The sequence below is a fragment of the Olea europaea genome, unplaced genomic scaffold (assembly GCF_002742605.1).
Source record: "Olea europaea var. sylvestris unplaced genomic scaffold, O_europaea_v1 scaffold112, whole genome shotgun sequence".
In the NCBI taxonomy this organism is placed as follows: Eukaryota; Viridiplantae; Streptophyta; class Magnoliopsida; order Lamiales; family Oleaceae; genus Olea; species Olea europaea.
Genome location: NW_019228573.1, coordinates 442,990 through 461,957, shown reverse-complemented (window position 1 = coordinate 461,957; position 18,968 = coordinate 442,990). Strand labels below are relative to the sequence as shown.

Sequence of the window (18,968 nt, the reverse complement as noted above, 5' to 3'; positions counted from 1 at the left end):
TTGGTTCTTTAAAGGGTGTCTATGTGAATTTTTTATTATTCGACGCATCATTATAGCTCCTAGATGTCTAAGTTGATCATGTCAAAGAATAAAATTTTTTGATCAACGAACTTCTGATTCGTGAGATTATTTGATTCAACCATTTTTATAAATGTATAATATATGCCAAATGGAAGTGTATAAAATTTTTCTTTTACTGCTTCTGATCAGATACAAAAGAGGTTTTGCAAAGATACTCAGTATTATTTTCTTGCATTGTCTCGATATGATATCCATTGCAGCAGATATCTTTTAAACTAAGCATTTTCCTCTAGATTTGCTAGAATAAAGTGCATCATCAATATATAATTTTGTATTATTTGGTAAAATAATACAAGCTCTATAAGAGCCTTCAATGATATTTGATGTACCTGATATTGTATTGACATTATTTTCTTTCAATGTTGAGTCAAACAAATTTTTTTTATCTTGAAGAATAGTATGTGTAGTTGCACTATCAATTAAGCAAGTGTCTTGACAATCTATTATGAATCTTCTAACTAATTTACTCTGATTTTGAGAGAATCGTGCTGATAACGTGTTATAAAAGTGAAGAAAAGAGAATAAAACAGAGAAAAGTCAATAGATTTGTGTGTATTTTATTAAGGACCAAAACCCTATATAGGGTAGAATCATGAATACAACAATGATAATTTTTAGGATTGCGGGGGTATAATTGTCATTTACCTCAAAACTTTAATAAACTTTCAATTCACAGCAATTTATAAATTTTAAAGAAACTTTATAAGCTTAAAAAAAAAACTATATGGAAGATTTCCTTAATTTTTTTTGGATTGATTTTTACCTAGATTTTGGATAGTATGAAAAAAAGAATAAGATATAGAACTAGGTAACAGTTTAATTGTAGATCCATTTTATTCATTAAACGAAGAATGTAAGTTAAGTGTTCTAATATTTTGGGCCTCTTATTTAGTTCCATTTCGTTGTTTTGTTGTTGCTTTTTAAAAGATAATAGTGCTCAACTCAAAAAAAGATAAAAAAATAAAGGGAAACCTTTGTTAGATTTTTGGGATTTAATGTTTTTTGATGCCCTTTATATCTTGAGGCCGAAGACAATGGCCTAGTTTGCCTTGGGCAAAGGTCGGGCCTGGTCGAAAGCAATTCATATTTTGATCCTACCATGTGATAGCATGGTTAAACTCTTGGCACAAATTTTTGTTTTCTATTTTATGTCAATCTATTCATGGAAAAGCAACTAGCTCGGGTTTAACCTATTTGAGAATGCTAAATTTAATATTTTGGATATCATAACTTGAAGAAGAAGAAAGTTAGGAAGAGTTACGGTGCAATTAACATAAAAAACTTGAAAATTTGTTGCTAGAAATTGAAGATTAAAAGCAAGAAATTATTGGAATTAACTGCAGGCTCAATTGAAGGAATTGAAGGATGCAAAAATTAATTCTATTTCTTCTTGCAACTAAAATTTTCGAGTGATGAATAATCAGTTTTTCTTATTTTTGTATAATTATCATGTTAGGCTAAGGACGGTGTCCCTAATTGAAATTGTGATAAATTTTAAAAATTCTTCTAAATTTGGATGTTCTCAATTGAGATTTTAATAGATTTTAATAAAATCCATAAAAATTTAGATGTCCCCAATCAAAATTTTAATTAAACTCAATAAAATCTTTTAAAATTTAGATATCCTCAATAAATAGTGAATTTATAAGGATTACATAAGAAGAGGGATTTTAAAATATTTGGATGGATTTCAAGCCTAAAAAATACATATGACCAAATCATTTGAAATTTCACCATATTTGATGAGATTATTATGGAATTTGTGAAAATCCATTCAAATCTACAAAATTCATTAGAATTTATAATCCTCTAAAATCCATCAAAATCTTAGTTCAGAACATCCTCGTAAACTCATTTAGTATTGGAACAATGATGTACACCATTAATTGACCATTTTTTTGAATTTAAGACATTATCTTTTAAGTATAATTTTTTGCTGGTCGATTGTATCATCTTTATAATGATTATTGAATGTTTGATCACCATTAGATAAATAATTGGCCCATTTTCTAGGAGGTTTGAAATAGGTTTATAATATCGTGGTATTCAACATAAGGTCGTATAGATATTAGGAATAATTATTTATGCCATACGCAATCAAAATATGTAATATTGTGATCTAAAGCCTTTCTAGGTATTCCAATTCGAGATAGGGATATTTCAGGTAGTATTTAGAAATATGTTTAATTTTGCTAGAGGGAGATTATTGAACAAAATAGTATTATTGATTATTGATCTATACACAAATCAGATTAATAGATAAAAGTTGACGATTAGAACTAGAGATTAATGGCAGGGTTGGATTCCCAACACGATTTTTCAAATATAATGTTTCCAAAATTATCTTCAATTGTATCTAGTCAGAATTTAATAGAATAATTAGTTGTTAGTAAAAATGTAAAATAAGACAACTAAATTATCAATTGTGTGTCAGCTTTGCTTTTTTTAATTGCAAATTGATAAAACTCAAATTGAGTCTAATTCTCTTGGGAATGATACTTTCAATAAACTTAAAATTATTATTTATCAATGATGTTACATGTTTGCATAATTTCATCGACCAGTCAACTTGCTAGACATGATATATACATTTCAATTGGTGGTTGCTTGATTCTTCTTGCTTTTGGATTAAAAAAATAAAAATAAAAATAAAAATCATAGCTCATGTCTTAAATGGGTATTTAAGTTGAACAATGCCCTGCATACAGGGCACTGTTCTACAGGGTGTTTACAGGCCCTTCACTGTAACCGACCTGCATTAAAAAAAAAAAAATTTGTGCAAGTCCCGCCCTTGTGTCTGCCCTGGCCGACCTCTGTGACCAACCTGCATTAAAAAAAAAATATATGTGCAGGTCCCGCCCTTGTGTTTGCCCTGACCGACCTCTGTAAATGCCCCCCTTGCCGTGAATCATCTCCCTTTTAAGTTTTAGATACTAGTTAGAATGTAGAGGGAGCAATGAGTACTCTCGAGAGCCACTTTGTAAAAGTCAAACAATTAATTTCGAAATTAGACAAATGAAAGATCAACCATTTAATTAAGATCCTCTTTTGGTTTGACGAAAAATAAAAATTTTAATAGTTTTTAATAAAAGTCGACGAATATATGTCTAGAAAGTTAAAAAAAATTGTGAATCCTACATAATGTGTAGTTTAAAATGAAATTGAGAAAAAGGAATTTTAAAAATTGAGACCAAACATGAGCTAAATTTTACTTTGGGCACGTTACTTGAAAGCAATAATATGCAATAGATAAATAAGAATAATAACACACAAATTTATGTGAAAACTTAAGATGGAAAAAATTACAGACAGAGGAGGCTACTTTATTAAAGATGACTACAAGAATTCAAGTCGCTGTATTTTAACAGGGTAGTATGTACAAAATGATTAAGGCCATTAAGAAGCTTTTTGACCTCATTTGTTGCTTGTCTTTTTTGTTATGTTTGTATAATAATATATTAGACGCTCGATCTTTTTCGTTATAAATACCTGCATTTTATTTGGAAGGAACTTCATTGGTTCCAATAATGATGCATTAAAATCGGGGTTTTGAACTCACGAAATGTCTATATATTGCTTCGACGATTTTAATTATGAAAGTAGTTTGTCGTATGTTGATCAAAAGATGCATGGCCAACTATAATTTCCCCATCCTTTTTTTGCATGTTGAACAATAAATATAGATGGCGCGAAAGTCTTGATTTTGAAATCGTAAAAATGCCTATAAATTGTTTCAAGAACTCCACGATGAAAGTAATTTGTCGCATGTTGATTAATAGACATAGGGCGAGGCCTACTTCGCCATTCTTTTTCAAACAATCAATTTCAATTTCAAATACTCACATGGAAAGAACCTTTCATCTTGCTCTAGTAATTCTAGTCTAAAATTGATATTTTCTTCATATTCTTTAATTATTTCAATGTAAAAATGAGTTGTCATCTGCTCTGTCAAAAGATAAATGGATAATGACTATTCTGATACCTTTTCTTTGCATGTCGAACAATTAACCTCAAATTCGTGCGAATGAAAAAGATAAAAACTATTTCAATAAAATTTACTTCAAAGAAATGTTTCATATTGGGATATTTCTAAATGAAAATGATATTAGGAAATATAAATGCATTTATAAATTCAAAATTCAAATTAATATTCATATTTTATGCACTCCTGCATGCTTGACATGAGTCAAGACATCCATCCTCGTCCCCCTCGTGTCGTCGTTCAATAAAATACTCATTATTCTGCACTGTACACGAATGCAAAGAGACAAAATCTATGCAAGAGATAGACAGATAGACAGAGAGAGTGTGAGTGTGTGTGTGTGTGTGTGTTAATTCAGAGAGAGAAAGCTCGGAGCTGTATTTATGTCAGAAGCACAGCCCAAAAAAAGCTTCAGCTTCTTCCATTGACAAGAACTGAGAAAAACTCTGTGTTAAAGAGTTTTTTGCAGTTTTTGCTTACTGGGTTTTCCCATGAATCCAAACAAAATTGAAGAGAACGTGGTTTGCCCAATGGGTCCACCGCCGCCCCACCATGAACAGTTCTTGGACCCTCAATCTCAGCCGTCCATTGACGATGACGCTTTCTCACTCACCGGAATCGACTTCTTTCGGGATGATGACGATGACGACATCAGCCACGCGTCATCCGATGCTGAATTCTCCCTTAACGGTGCCCCGTCTCGAAACCCTAATTTTCCGGATTTTGCTGTAATTAGTGGCGTCAGGAGCAATAAGAGGGCAATTGATTATCCACGGCTGCATATTAGCGCTGAACCTTACATATCGTCTCAATTCTACACTTTCAATAAGGAATCCCATGCCTTGATGATCCAATGCTTGATTGAAGGCCGGGTTGCTAAGCCGGACGAGATCCGGGCTGTGACTCCTGATGACCTGCTCGCTAGCTGGCGATCGGTGTGGAAAGACCGGAACCAGGATACCGCCTACTTGACTGCGTGGAAGCGTATCCAGGACAAGCTCACCGTCCATGTCGCTGACCCGGCCTCGGCTGTCGCCATTACTGGTAATAGCCGCTTTCTTTGCTTCAAGAATAATTTGAATCAATTTGTTTCCCATGTCGATCAATGGCAGGATATAGTCATGTCATTTCATGGCGTTGAGGATTTAAGACACTTAGGGCTTAGAGAAACCATAGAGAAAATCAAACAGGTCTGGACTGTGGGTGCTAAATTTTATGGGATTCCTGAGACTTATATTAGGACTTGCGTTGCAGCCTGCCTATTGTGCGCAAATGACATATCTGGGTGTGCGCCGCGATCGAAGAGGAGGAAGTTTGAATATACTGAGTCTTTTGATCTTCCCGCTAAGGCAGTACCTTTTATGTTGCAACAGTTGGCTGTGAAGCATAAGGTGGTTTTGTGCATACGACAGAAGTATATAAGGCACAAGCCATTTATGGCTGAGGTTAAGGATTACGCGTGTCATAGAGCTGGCGAGCCTGCATCCTTGAAGAAATCGCGGATTATGAAAAGGGAGCCCTATGTTTCCAAGCGATGTGGGTGTGGTTTTCGGATACGAGCAATAGTTCCTATATCCAATTACAATGAGAGGGATAAGACATTTGTCTACGAGGATGAGGGGACAGCTGTGTTTAAGCTGTGTGCGGTGCATTCAGGGCACGTGCCTGGGCCTTTGGATGGAAATGCAAGGATTATGCATCGAATGGTAGGGCATAAAGGTAGTGTTTTGATGGATAATGAGACTATGTATGGGGTGGTAGAAGAAGGGGAAAGCGACGATTTTGGGTTCTTGGGAAATGATCCCAGGGATCTACAGCATTTGGCTTTGCAACATGTACAGGAACTGAGGAAAGAGTTAGGGTTGCTTGAAGGGCAAATTAGGAGAACCCCACCCAAGTTGTTGAGGTCTTTGGTTCATGAACTCTCAGACATGGTGGGTAAGCTTAGAAATGCAGCAGATGATGGCTCAAAATCTGTTGGGTTGCCATCAGAGAAGCAACATCTAGGTGATGTCTTGGTGGTAGAGCATGATTTGCCAGATTGGGGTGATGTTTATCAACTGAGCATCTATGGGGATGGCAATGATGTAAATGTTTTTGAAGATGACGGGGAAAGCTTTGGGAGGACTCTTGGGGAGGTTACTTCTTGGGATCAGATGGCACAGTATAAGAACAAGAAGAATGTGCTTGTTGAAGCTTGCAAAGAAGAGAAGTGGTTGAAATGTGGTGCATATGATGAGAAGGGTATTGTTGGCTGCAGTGATTATAAGCTGAACAAACTCTTAAGTCACGAGATGATAGATCCAGATTTAGGTCTTGGTAGTATACAGGTGGATGACTTCTATGCTGAAAATCCAAAGTGGTTTGATTCTCCTTGTGAACTGAATCCTAGCGCAGATCGTGGTGATGGTGGATTCCAGCCTGGGGGGATTGCATAGATATTATTAATCTCGTTGAACCCATTCTAACTTAATTCCGAGTTTTTCCTGTGCCATTCATCCTTCTTTTATTGTTGGAAGTGGGATGTATATTTGTGTGCTTATCGCCCCACATTCAGAAAAATCAAGGTGCAAATAACAAAGCATGTAAGCCATCTCATTGCCTTTAGGTTTCTTTATTGCATGTATTTGTAAAATATACCCATTTTGGCTTCTCTGCTTATACTCTGATTCTCTACTGAACTTTTATGGGTTTTAAACTTGGTTTTCACATGATCTGTGATCATTGCCTTTTTTGTTCTATTCCTGTTGTATGTATTGTTTACTATGTTGTATAAGATGCTTTAATTGCTTAGATACAAATGGCCGCATTGTTCCATGGAAGTGCTTTTGTGTTTTTTATTGTTGTTTTTGCCCCTTTTCCTTTTTTATAGACATTCATTTCTTTCTTCAAGGAAGCTTAATTTTATGGTGATGAATGAAGCAGTAAATAAATCCAATTCCTAATTATCCACAAAGGATCTTTCGTTCTACATATAATAACCTTTAGAAGTTTGATAGATATTCCATTAATTCCTAATTCTACTGCTGGTATAGGTTTGATATGCTTTTCAATCATTGTTATCAATCTTTGTATAGTAACTCAGAGCAAAACAGATGCCCACACACTTTACTTGTCCAGCACGTTCCATTTATTTATTTATTTTTGTGTGTGTTTTTGCATGAAAAATCTGTTTCTCTTTTCTGAACCATTCTTTATGCTGTTTATGGGGAGAAGCTTGATCGCCAATTATAGAATGTTCATTTGTCACATGTGATGTCATTAAGGAAATAGTAGTTGATTTATGTCTTTGTGTTTTATTTTTTACTTCCTTAAATTGATTTCTAAACTAATAATCTAATATTCATCTTTACCCATCTGTTTTTGGCCCCGATAATAAATAATTAAAATGTGCATAATCAATACCTTGAACACTGATATTGTGGTGATGATTATGGCTTTCTGCTCAGATGTGGTGCTTCTTATTCTTGACTTATAGGGCCAAACAACCTTTTTTTTTATTCTTCGTACCAGATTGAATGATAAAAATACTCTAGTTCGAAAAGTTTGATAGAGGGTATATTTTTACTGCATTTTTATACAGTGGTTTTGGTATTATGAACTAGTTGCATGATCGATGCATTTGGCTTGCATATCAAATAGCTAGTGATGTCACTTGACCCGAGGGAGAGTTGTCAATTCTATTTGTCTGGCTTTTCCCTGCGTTGGCTGAGATTTATGTCAATCAGTCGTCGGTCTAGCTAATATTTAAAATTCAATTGCTTATATTTGGATAAATTTCTCGGATTCAATTGCTAAGTTTGGACAAGTTTCTTGGATCTCTTCCTCTTGGCCAGAATACAATTATAGCTATTGAATTTTTCCACCTCCTCTTGGTTACCATATCAATAGTTTGTGCGTTTTGAGAAATTTTGACAGGTTTCTTGAATCAATCTCCCTCAAACACCAAATCATAAATTTTAGGGTAATTTTTCTAAGAAGTATTTTTTTTTTGGTAAAAATGAAATTTATCTCCCTCCAAAAATTTAATTAAATATAACCGTTTGATCATATACTAAATGATTGTAGAGCCCTTTTATTAAAATGTCTCAGGCAATCTAAGCAAAGTTGATAAACAAAACTAGAATATCTAAATTGATCATGCATTCTTGTCAACTTGCCGACGCGTTTGATTCATCCTATTGGTTTGGCTCATACGAAATAAGTAGCTTCCAAATAAATGTAAGAATTCCCAGTGAACTCCTAATTCTGTCTTTTTTTTTTTTGGCTTGGACACTCGGAGAGAGGCTTGGTGAAATAGACATGTTTATGAAGATGTGGACTACCTGCACTTAGACAGAAAGGCCCTATGAAGCTTCATTGTTCCTTGGGATTGGTTTGGGCCTTTCCTGAAACTGCTTAGGTGGAAGGTGAAGAAGATCTCCTTCTGAGAGGGCCCGAGCCATCAGTTAGTAGGGTGTGAATGTCTAGATAGTTTGAAAGTCATGTAAAAAGGAAGGAGGAGAATTTGATATGACTTTTAAAGAGAGAATGGCATATTGTCAAAACAATTCAACAAATAGACATTATTTAGAAACTCAAAAGTGGTGGACAAAAGTTTATTTTCTCAATCTAAAAGTTTCTTATGGTGGAAATTTCAGCTAAATTTAACTAGGGGTGCAGAGGAGAGAGAAAAAAATCTTCTTTGTCTTTATTTACTGCTATGGAGAATATTCAGCATCTAGTTAATCTTTAGACTTGAGAGGATAATGCATTTTATCGGCAGACACTGATATGTTTTGTGCTTCCGCCTTCTCAACGAGTTAATTTGAGGGATATGTTAGGTGAGTAACCTAAGTTTGTTAAACATGCAAAAAGTTGAGGCAATTAGATATGTTAGGTGATTAACCTAAGTTTGTCAAACATGCAAAGAGTTGAGGCAATTATGACGCTGTACTTATAGATACTAATATATTAAATTAGGTAAACTCCCTTAGTCTTTGCTTTCTATGTAATTATAGTTCTAGTAAAATGTTCAAGCTTTCCCCTGTACATATATGCTTCTGTCTCCCTTACGTAATTTAAATTTTAATTGAATAGGTTTGATTATGAGCCTAGATTTGGGTTCAAATATGATAGCTCATCCATATACTAAGATTTCGAAAACATCGTTACACATGTTCATAAGATATGGCAGTATGGGGTTTTACTTGACACTAGACATCAAAACTTTGCCACATGAAATGCAGTTTGATCTACTTATTGAAAAGTTGAAAAGAAAACAAGGTAGATCTGGAAAATTTTGGTAAATTCTAATTTAATTATAATACTGAATCTTATTTAGCGTTTAACTTCAAGGGGTAAGGACAATGAAGAATTGTGTTCTCTTATATCTTTAGAGCATAGTTTGATGAATTTTCAAATTGCAAGAATGATGACAAGATTTAATAGTTGGCTATCAATTACCACAGGTGGTCAGTGTTAAATGCTTAACTATGGCAATTAATTCTGATGTTGATAATATCCTTGCTTGCAGGGGATGCATTTATTTGACTGGTAAATTCATTGTATAGTCATTTGTAAAAAACAAATTTACATTGCCCTTGGGAGTGAATCACTTTTGGTGATAGATATATAGAATTTTCAACAATGCGAAATTGAAGGGGCAAAACCTTTATTCATTAAATGCCAATTTGTACTATGTAGAACTCTAGTTTGGATGGTAAAAATAGATCACTTTTGGCTTCCAACAAGGGTAATGAAAACATCGATAAGGATTAGAAATGGATTTTATTCAAGGCTGGGAAGGATTAATTAAAGCCTGCCATCTTCTTAAATTCAAGTTTTTGATGCAAATTTCTGGTAGAAATCTACAGTTACATGAGATATATACAGATAATTCAATTTTGATTATGTTGGAGATCCTTTTTTTTAGAAGGAATTTGGGTTATTTATTTTCTTATTTAGAAGATTAAACCTAGTTTCATTTACTTTATATATGACATTATCGTAATTTGTTATCGGACAAATTATGGTAGGTATACATTAACTTCCGTATTTTGGATGTTTCTAACCAGTAAATGAATTTTCTCTCTCTTTGGAATTAAATAAGCTGAATATTTATACAAATTTTATATTTTCTCCTTAGTTTTTCTCATTTACTTTTGTTCTCTAATTTCTAACAGATTATATCAAAAGGCATGATGGATGCGTACAGCTCTGGAAGTCACTGATCTTACATAAACTGTACTTTCAGAATAATTATAGAAATATATTTTTGACGTGTCCTTGGCAACTCGGATGTCTCTCTTCAGAAATCCTGTTTCTAGCAGCCCCTAACATGATCAAAGGCAGATCTGCTCTCAGCTCCTAGAAATATGTGTCCCCCCAAATTCCCATTTTTTAAAGGGTCATTTGTCCAGATAGATCATGGCACATGCATTGTCATATACAGTGCATGTATACCATATATACAGAGATTCGGGACAGTAGGAATTGGTCATCACATAAAGTAAAGAACATTCAAAACCAGTATATATCAGCACATATAATTCTATTTGTCTTTCCTGACACCAATTATTTAATGGAAAATTATAAATTTTCTGATTTCATTTTCTGGCTTTTTTATATGTAGTAAACTATAAATTGTCTAATATCATTTTCTTGCATTTTCTTATGTAGTAAATGAATGAACTACACATCATCTTGGTCTTGCTTAGAAGTGAGTTACATGAGCTCTTGGAAGGGTGAATTGTGTTTTCACTTGCCAATGTGGCTGCAAATTTGCAGCTATTTAGGTTATTCACATTATTGCACTATGTTTTAATCTTATACACACCAATCATTTTAATTTGCTCTCAAATCTCTTCCAATCCGATTCAGAAACAAGCACTTGGTGCTTGCAGTTATATTTATAATTGACCATAATGATTCTGATTGAAATTATTGAAGTAGCTCCAAATTGATGAACATTTTAAACTAGTGCATTTTGCCTGCAATGTTATTCCTTTTTTTTTGCAACTTATTATATTATATTATTTTTGCATATTATAGTTTGAGAATTCCATGTGCGTTCAGGTTCGAAAAAATAATACCTATTAGAGCTGCTGAATGAGTTCTGTGTTGTTGAGAACTGTGGGAAGAACCTGCTCACAATTCTGAGGGCCACCATGAACAAGTCCAGAATGTTGTCTGTTGAAACTGAAAAGATTCGTCATGATGTTAAGATGAGATTTTGGTGAGTATCTGTATTTGACCAGTTAGTGGCCTTTAACACAATAGTTACATTTTCTTCCCATGCAGCAATACAAGTTCAATGTAGGTTCAGATAATTTTGGATGTCGACTTGTCCTTAGTGACGCACTATCTTGTAATTATGAACTGTCTGTTTTCCGCTCTTAAAAGTTTGGCACAGCTTGAAAGAGGTTTCTCCAAAGTACTTCTTTGCAGTAAGATAATGGATGTCTGCATCATTGCCTTAATTCAATGAAATCCTGGGTCGTGGCTCTCCGGGAAGGTAGACCTCTGCCTTAGAATATACTTTATCTTAAAATCTGGTGTGCCCTTTCTTTGGAGGAATATGGTAGTCTGGTAGATAACACTGCAGCATGCTCTAAAACTGACTTCTACTGGTTGATTTACTTATTATAGAAATCTATCTGCCTTTTCAACTTCTTTTCCTGGAATTTTCAGTTGCCTAATGCTATGTAGCACTGCTGGTGCTTAGCCCCCGTCTGCCACCTAGATTGGTGCTACATAGAATTAATCATTCTTAATAGGTTGCCCCAGGTATCACAAAGTTGGACCATGGAGCCTGCAGAGGTCAGCTTTGGATATGTTTGAGGCTGCAGAAGTAGCTGCAGTTTTGATATATTTTGTTGTTATTCTCTTAAAAATCTTGTTTGATTTTGATGGAATTCCGGTAACCTCTTTCTATCCTTCCTGTGTTTTTGAAGATTTCTTGGCATCATTTTGGGGTTCGTCTTGATTACTGTACTTGTTTGCAATTGTCCAGAGTCATGCTAAATATCTGATCAAATGCTGGTTTATCATATGATGGTATGCACTCGTGTTCTATTTATGGACTGTTTTCTGTTGGTAATGTCTGGTTGATACGATTTTTTTCTCTTTGTTTGATGAACTATGTGGAAAGCACTCCCACCTTTGCTTGCACCTGTGCTGCTGCTCTAACTTGATTCAGAATGGGACTAGTTTGAAATGAGTTAAACATTGACTTTGTACATTGGAACTTCTGAAAATGATTAGGCATCATTTGGTACTATGGAAGTGGCTTTATTGTAGGGGTGGTCAAATTATTATTTCGGAGTAATTGATAAGGATATCTATGGACCTTTTTGGTATGCAGTACTAGGGCATATTGGACTTTAAAATGTACTCAATTTTAACTCCTGTTTTTATTTAATAATGTTAAAGTGCTATCTAATTCACATTACCAAACAACCTTCAGTTTTTCACCATGTCTAGATGTAGCTAGACATACATGCTCGGAGTAACTCTGAACAGGCTTTTTGTGGAGTGACTGGTTAATTTCCCTTGTGGTAGCTTGATTATGCCACAAGTGGAAGACTGCAAAGCATTTCAGTTTGAATTGTTCAGTGCTGGATTATTTTTATTTACCCTTATTTAAGCACATTCTTAACTTGTCTTCAAGAGTGCAGAAAGGGTGTCAAAGGGATGTTGTCTTCATTAAGATTGGACTTGCTGTTTCCGCACCGGTCGAGACACTTCAATTGCACTAGCCTGCGTGTTCTCCCCATGGATCAACACCTAACTTTTTATCTGCTAAGCTTTTCATCGACACAAAATGTGCCTTTTCAAATTTTTGGTTGTAGGGTATGTAGCATCAAATTAACATATGAGAGTGGAGTGGAGTTGTTTACGGGCCTTAAAAGTAATTCTTGCCATATTGTCAAATAAGTAGCTTATTTCCAATTTTCACCAATTAAAAAAATTATTTCTTTAATTATAAATTTACTTGCAAGTGAACCTTAAGCTTATACAAATATGCGTATTGACTGACTCACATTTGAAATGTGATTTTGAAGATTTCTTGCTATCATTTTGGGGTTTGCATTGAGAAGTGCCCTTGTTTGCAGTTGATCTACAGTCATACTGAATAAGCAAATGCTTGTGTTCTCCTAATCATGAACTATTTTCTGTTACTAATGTTCTGATCGACATGATTTTTGCTCGTTTGTAAGTTGTGAAAAGTATTTGCATTTTTGCTTTCAATTGCTCCAGCTCTAACTCAATGACATGATGAGACAGTGGCGGAGGGAGGTGGGAGTCAGTGCTGAAACTTGAGAAAAAAATTACAACTTTTTTACTGTTTCACTTATTTTTTAATATTACTATTTTTTGTGTTCGAAATTTTTTTCCGTAGTTAAACTAAGCCTCCAGTGAATAGATTTGTCCTGCTGCCATTATCATGAGATTAGTTTAAGATGAGGTAACAGACTCGTACATTGGAAACGTAGATTGGCATTGTTGCATTCCGATTTTGAAGTAATTCAGATGGATGTCATGTTGGTTTTTAGCTAGACTTGCATACTTTGAATGACTCCCAACACGATTGTTGTTATCGGGGCCGAGTAACCTTGTGTTGGTTTTGATTTTGCCACAGGAGGAAGAGAAACCTGAATATTTCATAGAATACTTTTCTTGAATAATTACATGTTCGATTATTTTATTTCACCAGGTTAAAGCAAAGCACATTTCCTAGCTTGTCTTGACGAGTACAGAAATAAGAGGCAAAGGGATGTCAGCAGCATGGTTCCTTGGATCGGATCGAGGCCATGTTTTTTCCTTGGATCGGATCAACCTTTCATTTGCAAAGCTTTTCATTGACACAAAATGTGTCTCTTCAAATTTCAAGCTTGCTGCAGGTACAATTGCTTTGACAGCAACTATGACAGCTCTCTCACGTTAGGGAGTGGGGTTTGCAAGTAAAATAATCATGGGCCCCACGTTTTGTGAGAGGGCTGTAAGTGTTTGGTGCTGTACACTTGGCCTTTTTCTTCAAGTTTTTGGTTGTAGGGTGTGTAGCATCATTGCGTAAGAACAGCTGGTTTTGCAGGAGCTGGCTTGTTTGTGGGACCCCAAGCTTTTTATCTTCTTTTTCATGTGAAATTCACGAAGAATGGCTCCTACAAACTTTGATGAAATATGATATTCTTCTAGGACAGACTTTTTATTTGCTTTCAAGTGTCATTTTCCCTTGGCAGGGTCATGTTATTTCCCAGTTTTCCAATTAGCATTGCAATTTCCAAAAAAGCTTTTTGGATATGATCTGATTATTATGCTCTTGTAAGTTGCCTAAGCTTCCGTTCCAATTTTATTGTAAATTGTTCATATTTTCATCTACTCAGTCGTGTGGTTTTCATGGATAAAATGGCTGATCGGGTAATCCAGGGGGAAAAACTAGGGGGTTTTCCCCAGGTTCCCTGTTGCATTTCCGCCTGTAGAGTGGAGACAATTTTTTATTTTATTTTATTTTTTCGTCCTATTTTCATATTTTTATAATAATTTTTTTATATATTAAATTTTTTTCTTATTTTATAATAAATTCTTTTAACAAAAATTGCATTTCAGGCATAAAAGTTTTGGATGGAATTCATCTAAAAGGACCATTTGCACCAAAAATGCAAAGATTTAGATCATTCATGCCATATTGAAAATGTTAGGACCAAAAATTCAATAAGGTAAAAAATTTGAGATCATTTGCATCAATTTCCCATTATTATAAAGAAAAGAAAATAAAAGCGTTAAATTGATGAGGTCGTCCAAGGATTGAAATCATAGTTGTCAGACCCAACCCGGATGTCGACTCGGACGTAGCGGGTCAGTGGGTCAGTGGTTCAACCGATGACCTGGTGGTTCAATCGGTGGGTCAATGCTTGTCAAGTATATTATTACTTAGTTTTGTTGAACAATAAAATTTTATCATTTTCTACTGGTAACTTTATTAACCTCGTATTATTTTGTTATCTAAAGGTCAATATGTATCCAAAATTTCACAAATTCTAAACACATCTGTAGTCAAGCGTGCATTTGAAACGACAAAAACAACTAAAAAAAACTACTTTATCTAAAAAAGTTCAACAAGATAGCTTCACATGCTATATGAATATGCCTGCAAAAATAAAACCATCAGTTAAAAGTCAAAACACGAAAATAATTTTAATGACATCTAATCAACCTAAACCCAGTACATCTAATTAATGTTCTTAAGAATTAATGAAGGCTCAAACTAAACCTAGAACATTTGGAAATAGAAACTGGAAACATAATGAAATAGAAACCGGAAAAGAAGAAAAATCGAATCTGGAAACATAAATGATGCCTCACTGACCATTTTGGGATTAACTCCACACACCCATTTCATTCTATTAAAATAATTAAACACAATATATTTGGCTACTAGGACCTTTGCCTTGACATCGATCTGATTCTTTTTCCAATATTCACGGCTATTTGCGTATTTGTCATCACCCTAATAAAACAAATAAACACAGCAATAATTTCCATATTATAATCGGTTTGAACAACAATAGCAATTAGCCTAAGTATAAAATCAATTTGGTCGAGATTTTTTCAACAAAATACATCTGACCTGTTCTTCCATCTCTTCAAACTTGAAATTTGGAGATTTGGATTTTTCGGAAGTGGTTGAGTTGCAAGACATTGGAGACGGCTTCTGGGCTTTTTGATGTTGGAAGTATCCCTAACGCTTTAGAATTTGTGAGGACTAAGGAGAAGGGGTGGAGAAAGTGAAAGAAAGATGGAGAAATCAGAAATATATGGGTTAACAAAGAACTGGCCGGGTCAAGGACAAAAGGAACCCGGGTTTCACGAAAAATCGGCGATTTTCACGGTTGGATGGCGGACAGTTCTTACATCCACAAAACCAGTGAACTCGGACCGGACCCTAGTCCGGTTCAACGGTTTCCGAGTCAAACCGTCCGGTCCGGTCCGGGTTTTATAACTATGATTGAAATGTATGGACGGGGAAACTCATTTTCAATAGTAATTTTTTTTATAGATTGTACAGTTAAAAATTAGGGAAAAATTTTAGGTTTATATGATTTTTTTTTTATTAAAGGAATATGTGATTGAAAATGGATTGTTTGAAATACAATTTATATAATGAGACAGAAATGAGGTTAAGTTCGACATTTTGGTCTGGCTTTGAGCTTGGGCCTCCAGCAGGTTTTTTAACGCTTTCATGTGGACTCCAAAAGGATGTTCTCTGTTAGAAAAATGGTTTAGATGGAAAAGTTCATTTTTTTTTCTTGAGAAATAAGTAGCTAATTGCCTTATACCCAACTTCAAAAAAAACATGACGACTTATGGGGATAATTGTAGTAAAAATTCTAAACTTGAAACACTAACAGATTTTTCTGAAACCTTTGGTTTGTACAACTATCACTTCTAATCTTTCTCAATGTTGTAAGTGGAATCCTTTTGGACAGTTTTCATTCATAATTCTGTCATTTGACAATAAGTTTAAATTTGATCACATTTTTAATATTTTAAAAAGAGAAAAAGAGTAACTTTCTATTTATCAAATTAAAAAAAAAAGAAAAAAAAGAAAAAAAAAAAACAATCTTCTTCTTCCTCTCACCCACCCCCAAAATCAGCCACCCGACCACGCCACCTCCACCTCCACCTCCACCCACCACTAGCCACCACCATCCACCTCATCACAATCGCTACCCAACAACCTCCACTATCCAACCTCAAATCCCAAATTGAAACCAAAATACATGAGGGTGAATAACTTGTATTTTGGTTTGCTACTGGAAAGCAGTTCTCAGTTGAAGGAACCATCCAAGGACAAGTTTAGAGTGATGATAGACGAAGTGAGATAAATTGACAAATACACTTAAGAAAAATGGACAATGCCGCTAAATCGATGAAGAGGTCAAGCAAAATTTTGTCGAATTTACAAACAAATCGAGGAAAATGGAAGATGTTGCTAAATCCAAAATCGAAAATGGAAAGTCCTTTATGAGAGGTACAACAAAATTCTATTGAACTTACAAACCAAATCGAAAATAGTCGAGAGATTATCTAGACTTGGGCAAAAAAATTGACAAACCGATCAAACCAATCAGACCGAACCGACTCGGGTCGGTTTGACATTTGACACAGGGAATTGGTTTGGTTGTCGTTTAAATAAAATCATGGTGGTTTGGTTCGGTCATTGTTTGAAGTCTCAAACCGTTGGTTAATCGAACCAATCCATCAAACTTACATGTTTATCCTTTTTTTATTTTTATTTTTTTCTAAGAAAAATAAAAATCAAAAGATAAGCTCTAATTTCATAACTATATCACGATTTCCTTCAATCTGTGATGTTGCCGGTAAGTAATATTACTGAAATTTTTTTTTCACAAGCTCATTATTTTATACTTAATTTTTTTTCCTTAGGCAATCAGGTAACGTAATGTATAAAAAGGCAACAAAATTCTTAAATTTTTTATTGATCTGTCTTTAGTAACTTAATTTTATTTTTTAGTCAAAAATTTTTGTAATATAAAGTTATTTAGTTATTTTAAATCTTGTAATCTAATTGGGCCAAAACTTGGAAAATATTTTTATTTTATTTTATTATTTTTTTAAAAATCAATTTGAACTAAAAATCCAAACCGATTAATTTGATTTTGGTTTCAGGTTGAAGTCGAAACCAACCCAAACCAAGCTGCTTCCAAGCCTAAGAATATCCCAGAAGTTGAGGACATGAATTCATGCTGCATTTTTTGTACTTGAATAGACTTTAATTGCCATTACAAAGCTTCTTTATTGCTTTCGATCTTCTGTTTTCTATTTTTTTTTTTTTACATGGCTTGTATTTTAGTTTTAATTTAAGATTGGATTGGGTGGTGGAAGTTGTTGGGTGGGGATTGTGATGGGGTGGATGATGGTGGCCGATAGCAGGTGATTGGTGGACATGGCAGGGGTTAGGTCTGGATATGAAGTAGGGCTGGAGTGTGGTTGAGAGGAAGAAGACTATTGTTTTGTTTTATTTCTTATTTCTTATTTTTTAATTTAATAAATTTAATTATTTAATTTGATAAATAGAAAGTTATTTTTTTGCCCCATTTTAAAATATTAAAAATGTGGCCAAAGTTAAATTTGTAGTCAACTGATAGAATTATGAATGAAAAATCTTAGAACCCCGTTTCTCTACTTATACTATATATGATGGCCGGTTTGCTCAGACCATCGAAAAGGGCCTCATCTGTAATGTTTGGAAAAGTCAAGGATAATGACTACAACAAATCAAAAATTTAGGGAAAGTCTACTAGTATTTTAATGGTTTGGAGTTTTTGCTGTAACTATCCCCAACCTTTATTTTGGGTTTATTGTTGTATAAATAATGACTTTTGGAGGAAAAACATCGTCAATTCCTCACTTAGGTTCTCGGTCTAGAATGATAAATACAGAAGGGACAGAGAGTGTATCCTCTTCGAATTTCTCAAACTCTTCAGAGTCTTTTAATTTTAATTTTATAATTTTCAATCTAAATATTATTTATAAAAAAATAATAATTAAACAAGCACGATAAATATAGACAATGTAATACACTTATGCATATGTAATCACAATAAATTCACAACATACTTTATAATCCAAATTTTGTAGCCCAACTTTGTACAAGTAGCTTTATTGCTCTTCAATTACATTCTTTTACAATTTTGCTACACACCTACACTTTTGGTTGACAATTTTATTTACACCACATGACGTAGCACATAATTGTTGGAATTTAGTGGTGTTAATGAAAAAGGATTATCGCATAGCGTATATGTAGTTTAGATATCGATTTTAATCATACCGTATATGCAGCTTATCATATTTGCAGGCAGCTTACCGTGTATGCAGCTTACTGTATTTGCAGGTA

At 34.2% G+C, this 18,968-nt stretch overlaps 1 protein-coding gene across 8 annotated transcripts; it reads left to right on the top strand.

Annotated features, from left to right (window-relative positions):
* The first annotated feature begins 4,249 nt into the window (after window positions 1-4,249).
* Window positions 4,250-14,260, top strand: LOC111373382. Of its 8 annotated transcripts, none has more exons than XM_022995905.1 (4): window positions 4,250-5,107; window positions 5,318-6,648; window positions 10,228-10,839; window positions 11,120-14,260. In XM_022995905.1, exons 1-2 carry the CDS (start codon window positions 4,555-4,557, stop codon window positions 6,499-6,501), a joined length of 1,737 nt encoding a protein of 578 aa, XP_022851673.1. In that variant the 5' UTR covers window positions 4,250-4,554; the 3' UTR covers window positions 6,502-6,648; window positions 10,228-10,839; window positions 11,120-14,260. The 8 variants fall into 8 exon arrangements, with proteins under 8 accessions (XP_022851673.1, XP_022851669.1, XP_022851668.1 ...); XM_022995901.1 differs by having other exon boundaries at window positions 4,250-6,648; window positions 11,120-11,279; window positions 11,447-14,260; XM_022995900.1 differs by having other exon boundaries at window positions 4,250-6,648; window positions 11,120-11,558; window positions 11,769-14,260.
* The last annotated feature ends 4,708 nt before the right edge of the window (window positions 14,261-18,968 follow it).

Excerpts from the sequence above, each read along its gene's own strand:
- LOC111373382 (XM_022995899.1), top strand. The coding sequence starts at position 4,555 with ATGAATCCAAACAAAATTGAAGAGAACGTGGTTTGCCCAATGGGTCCA.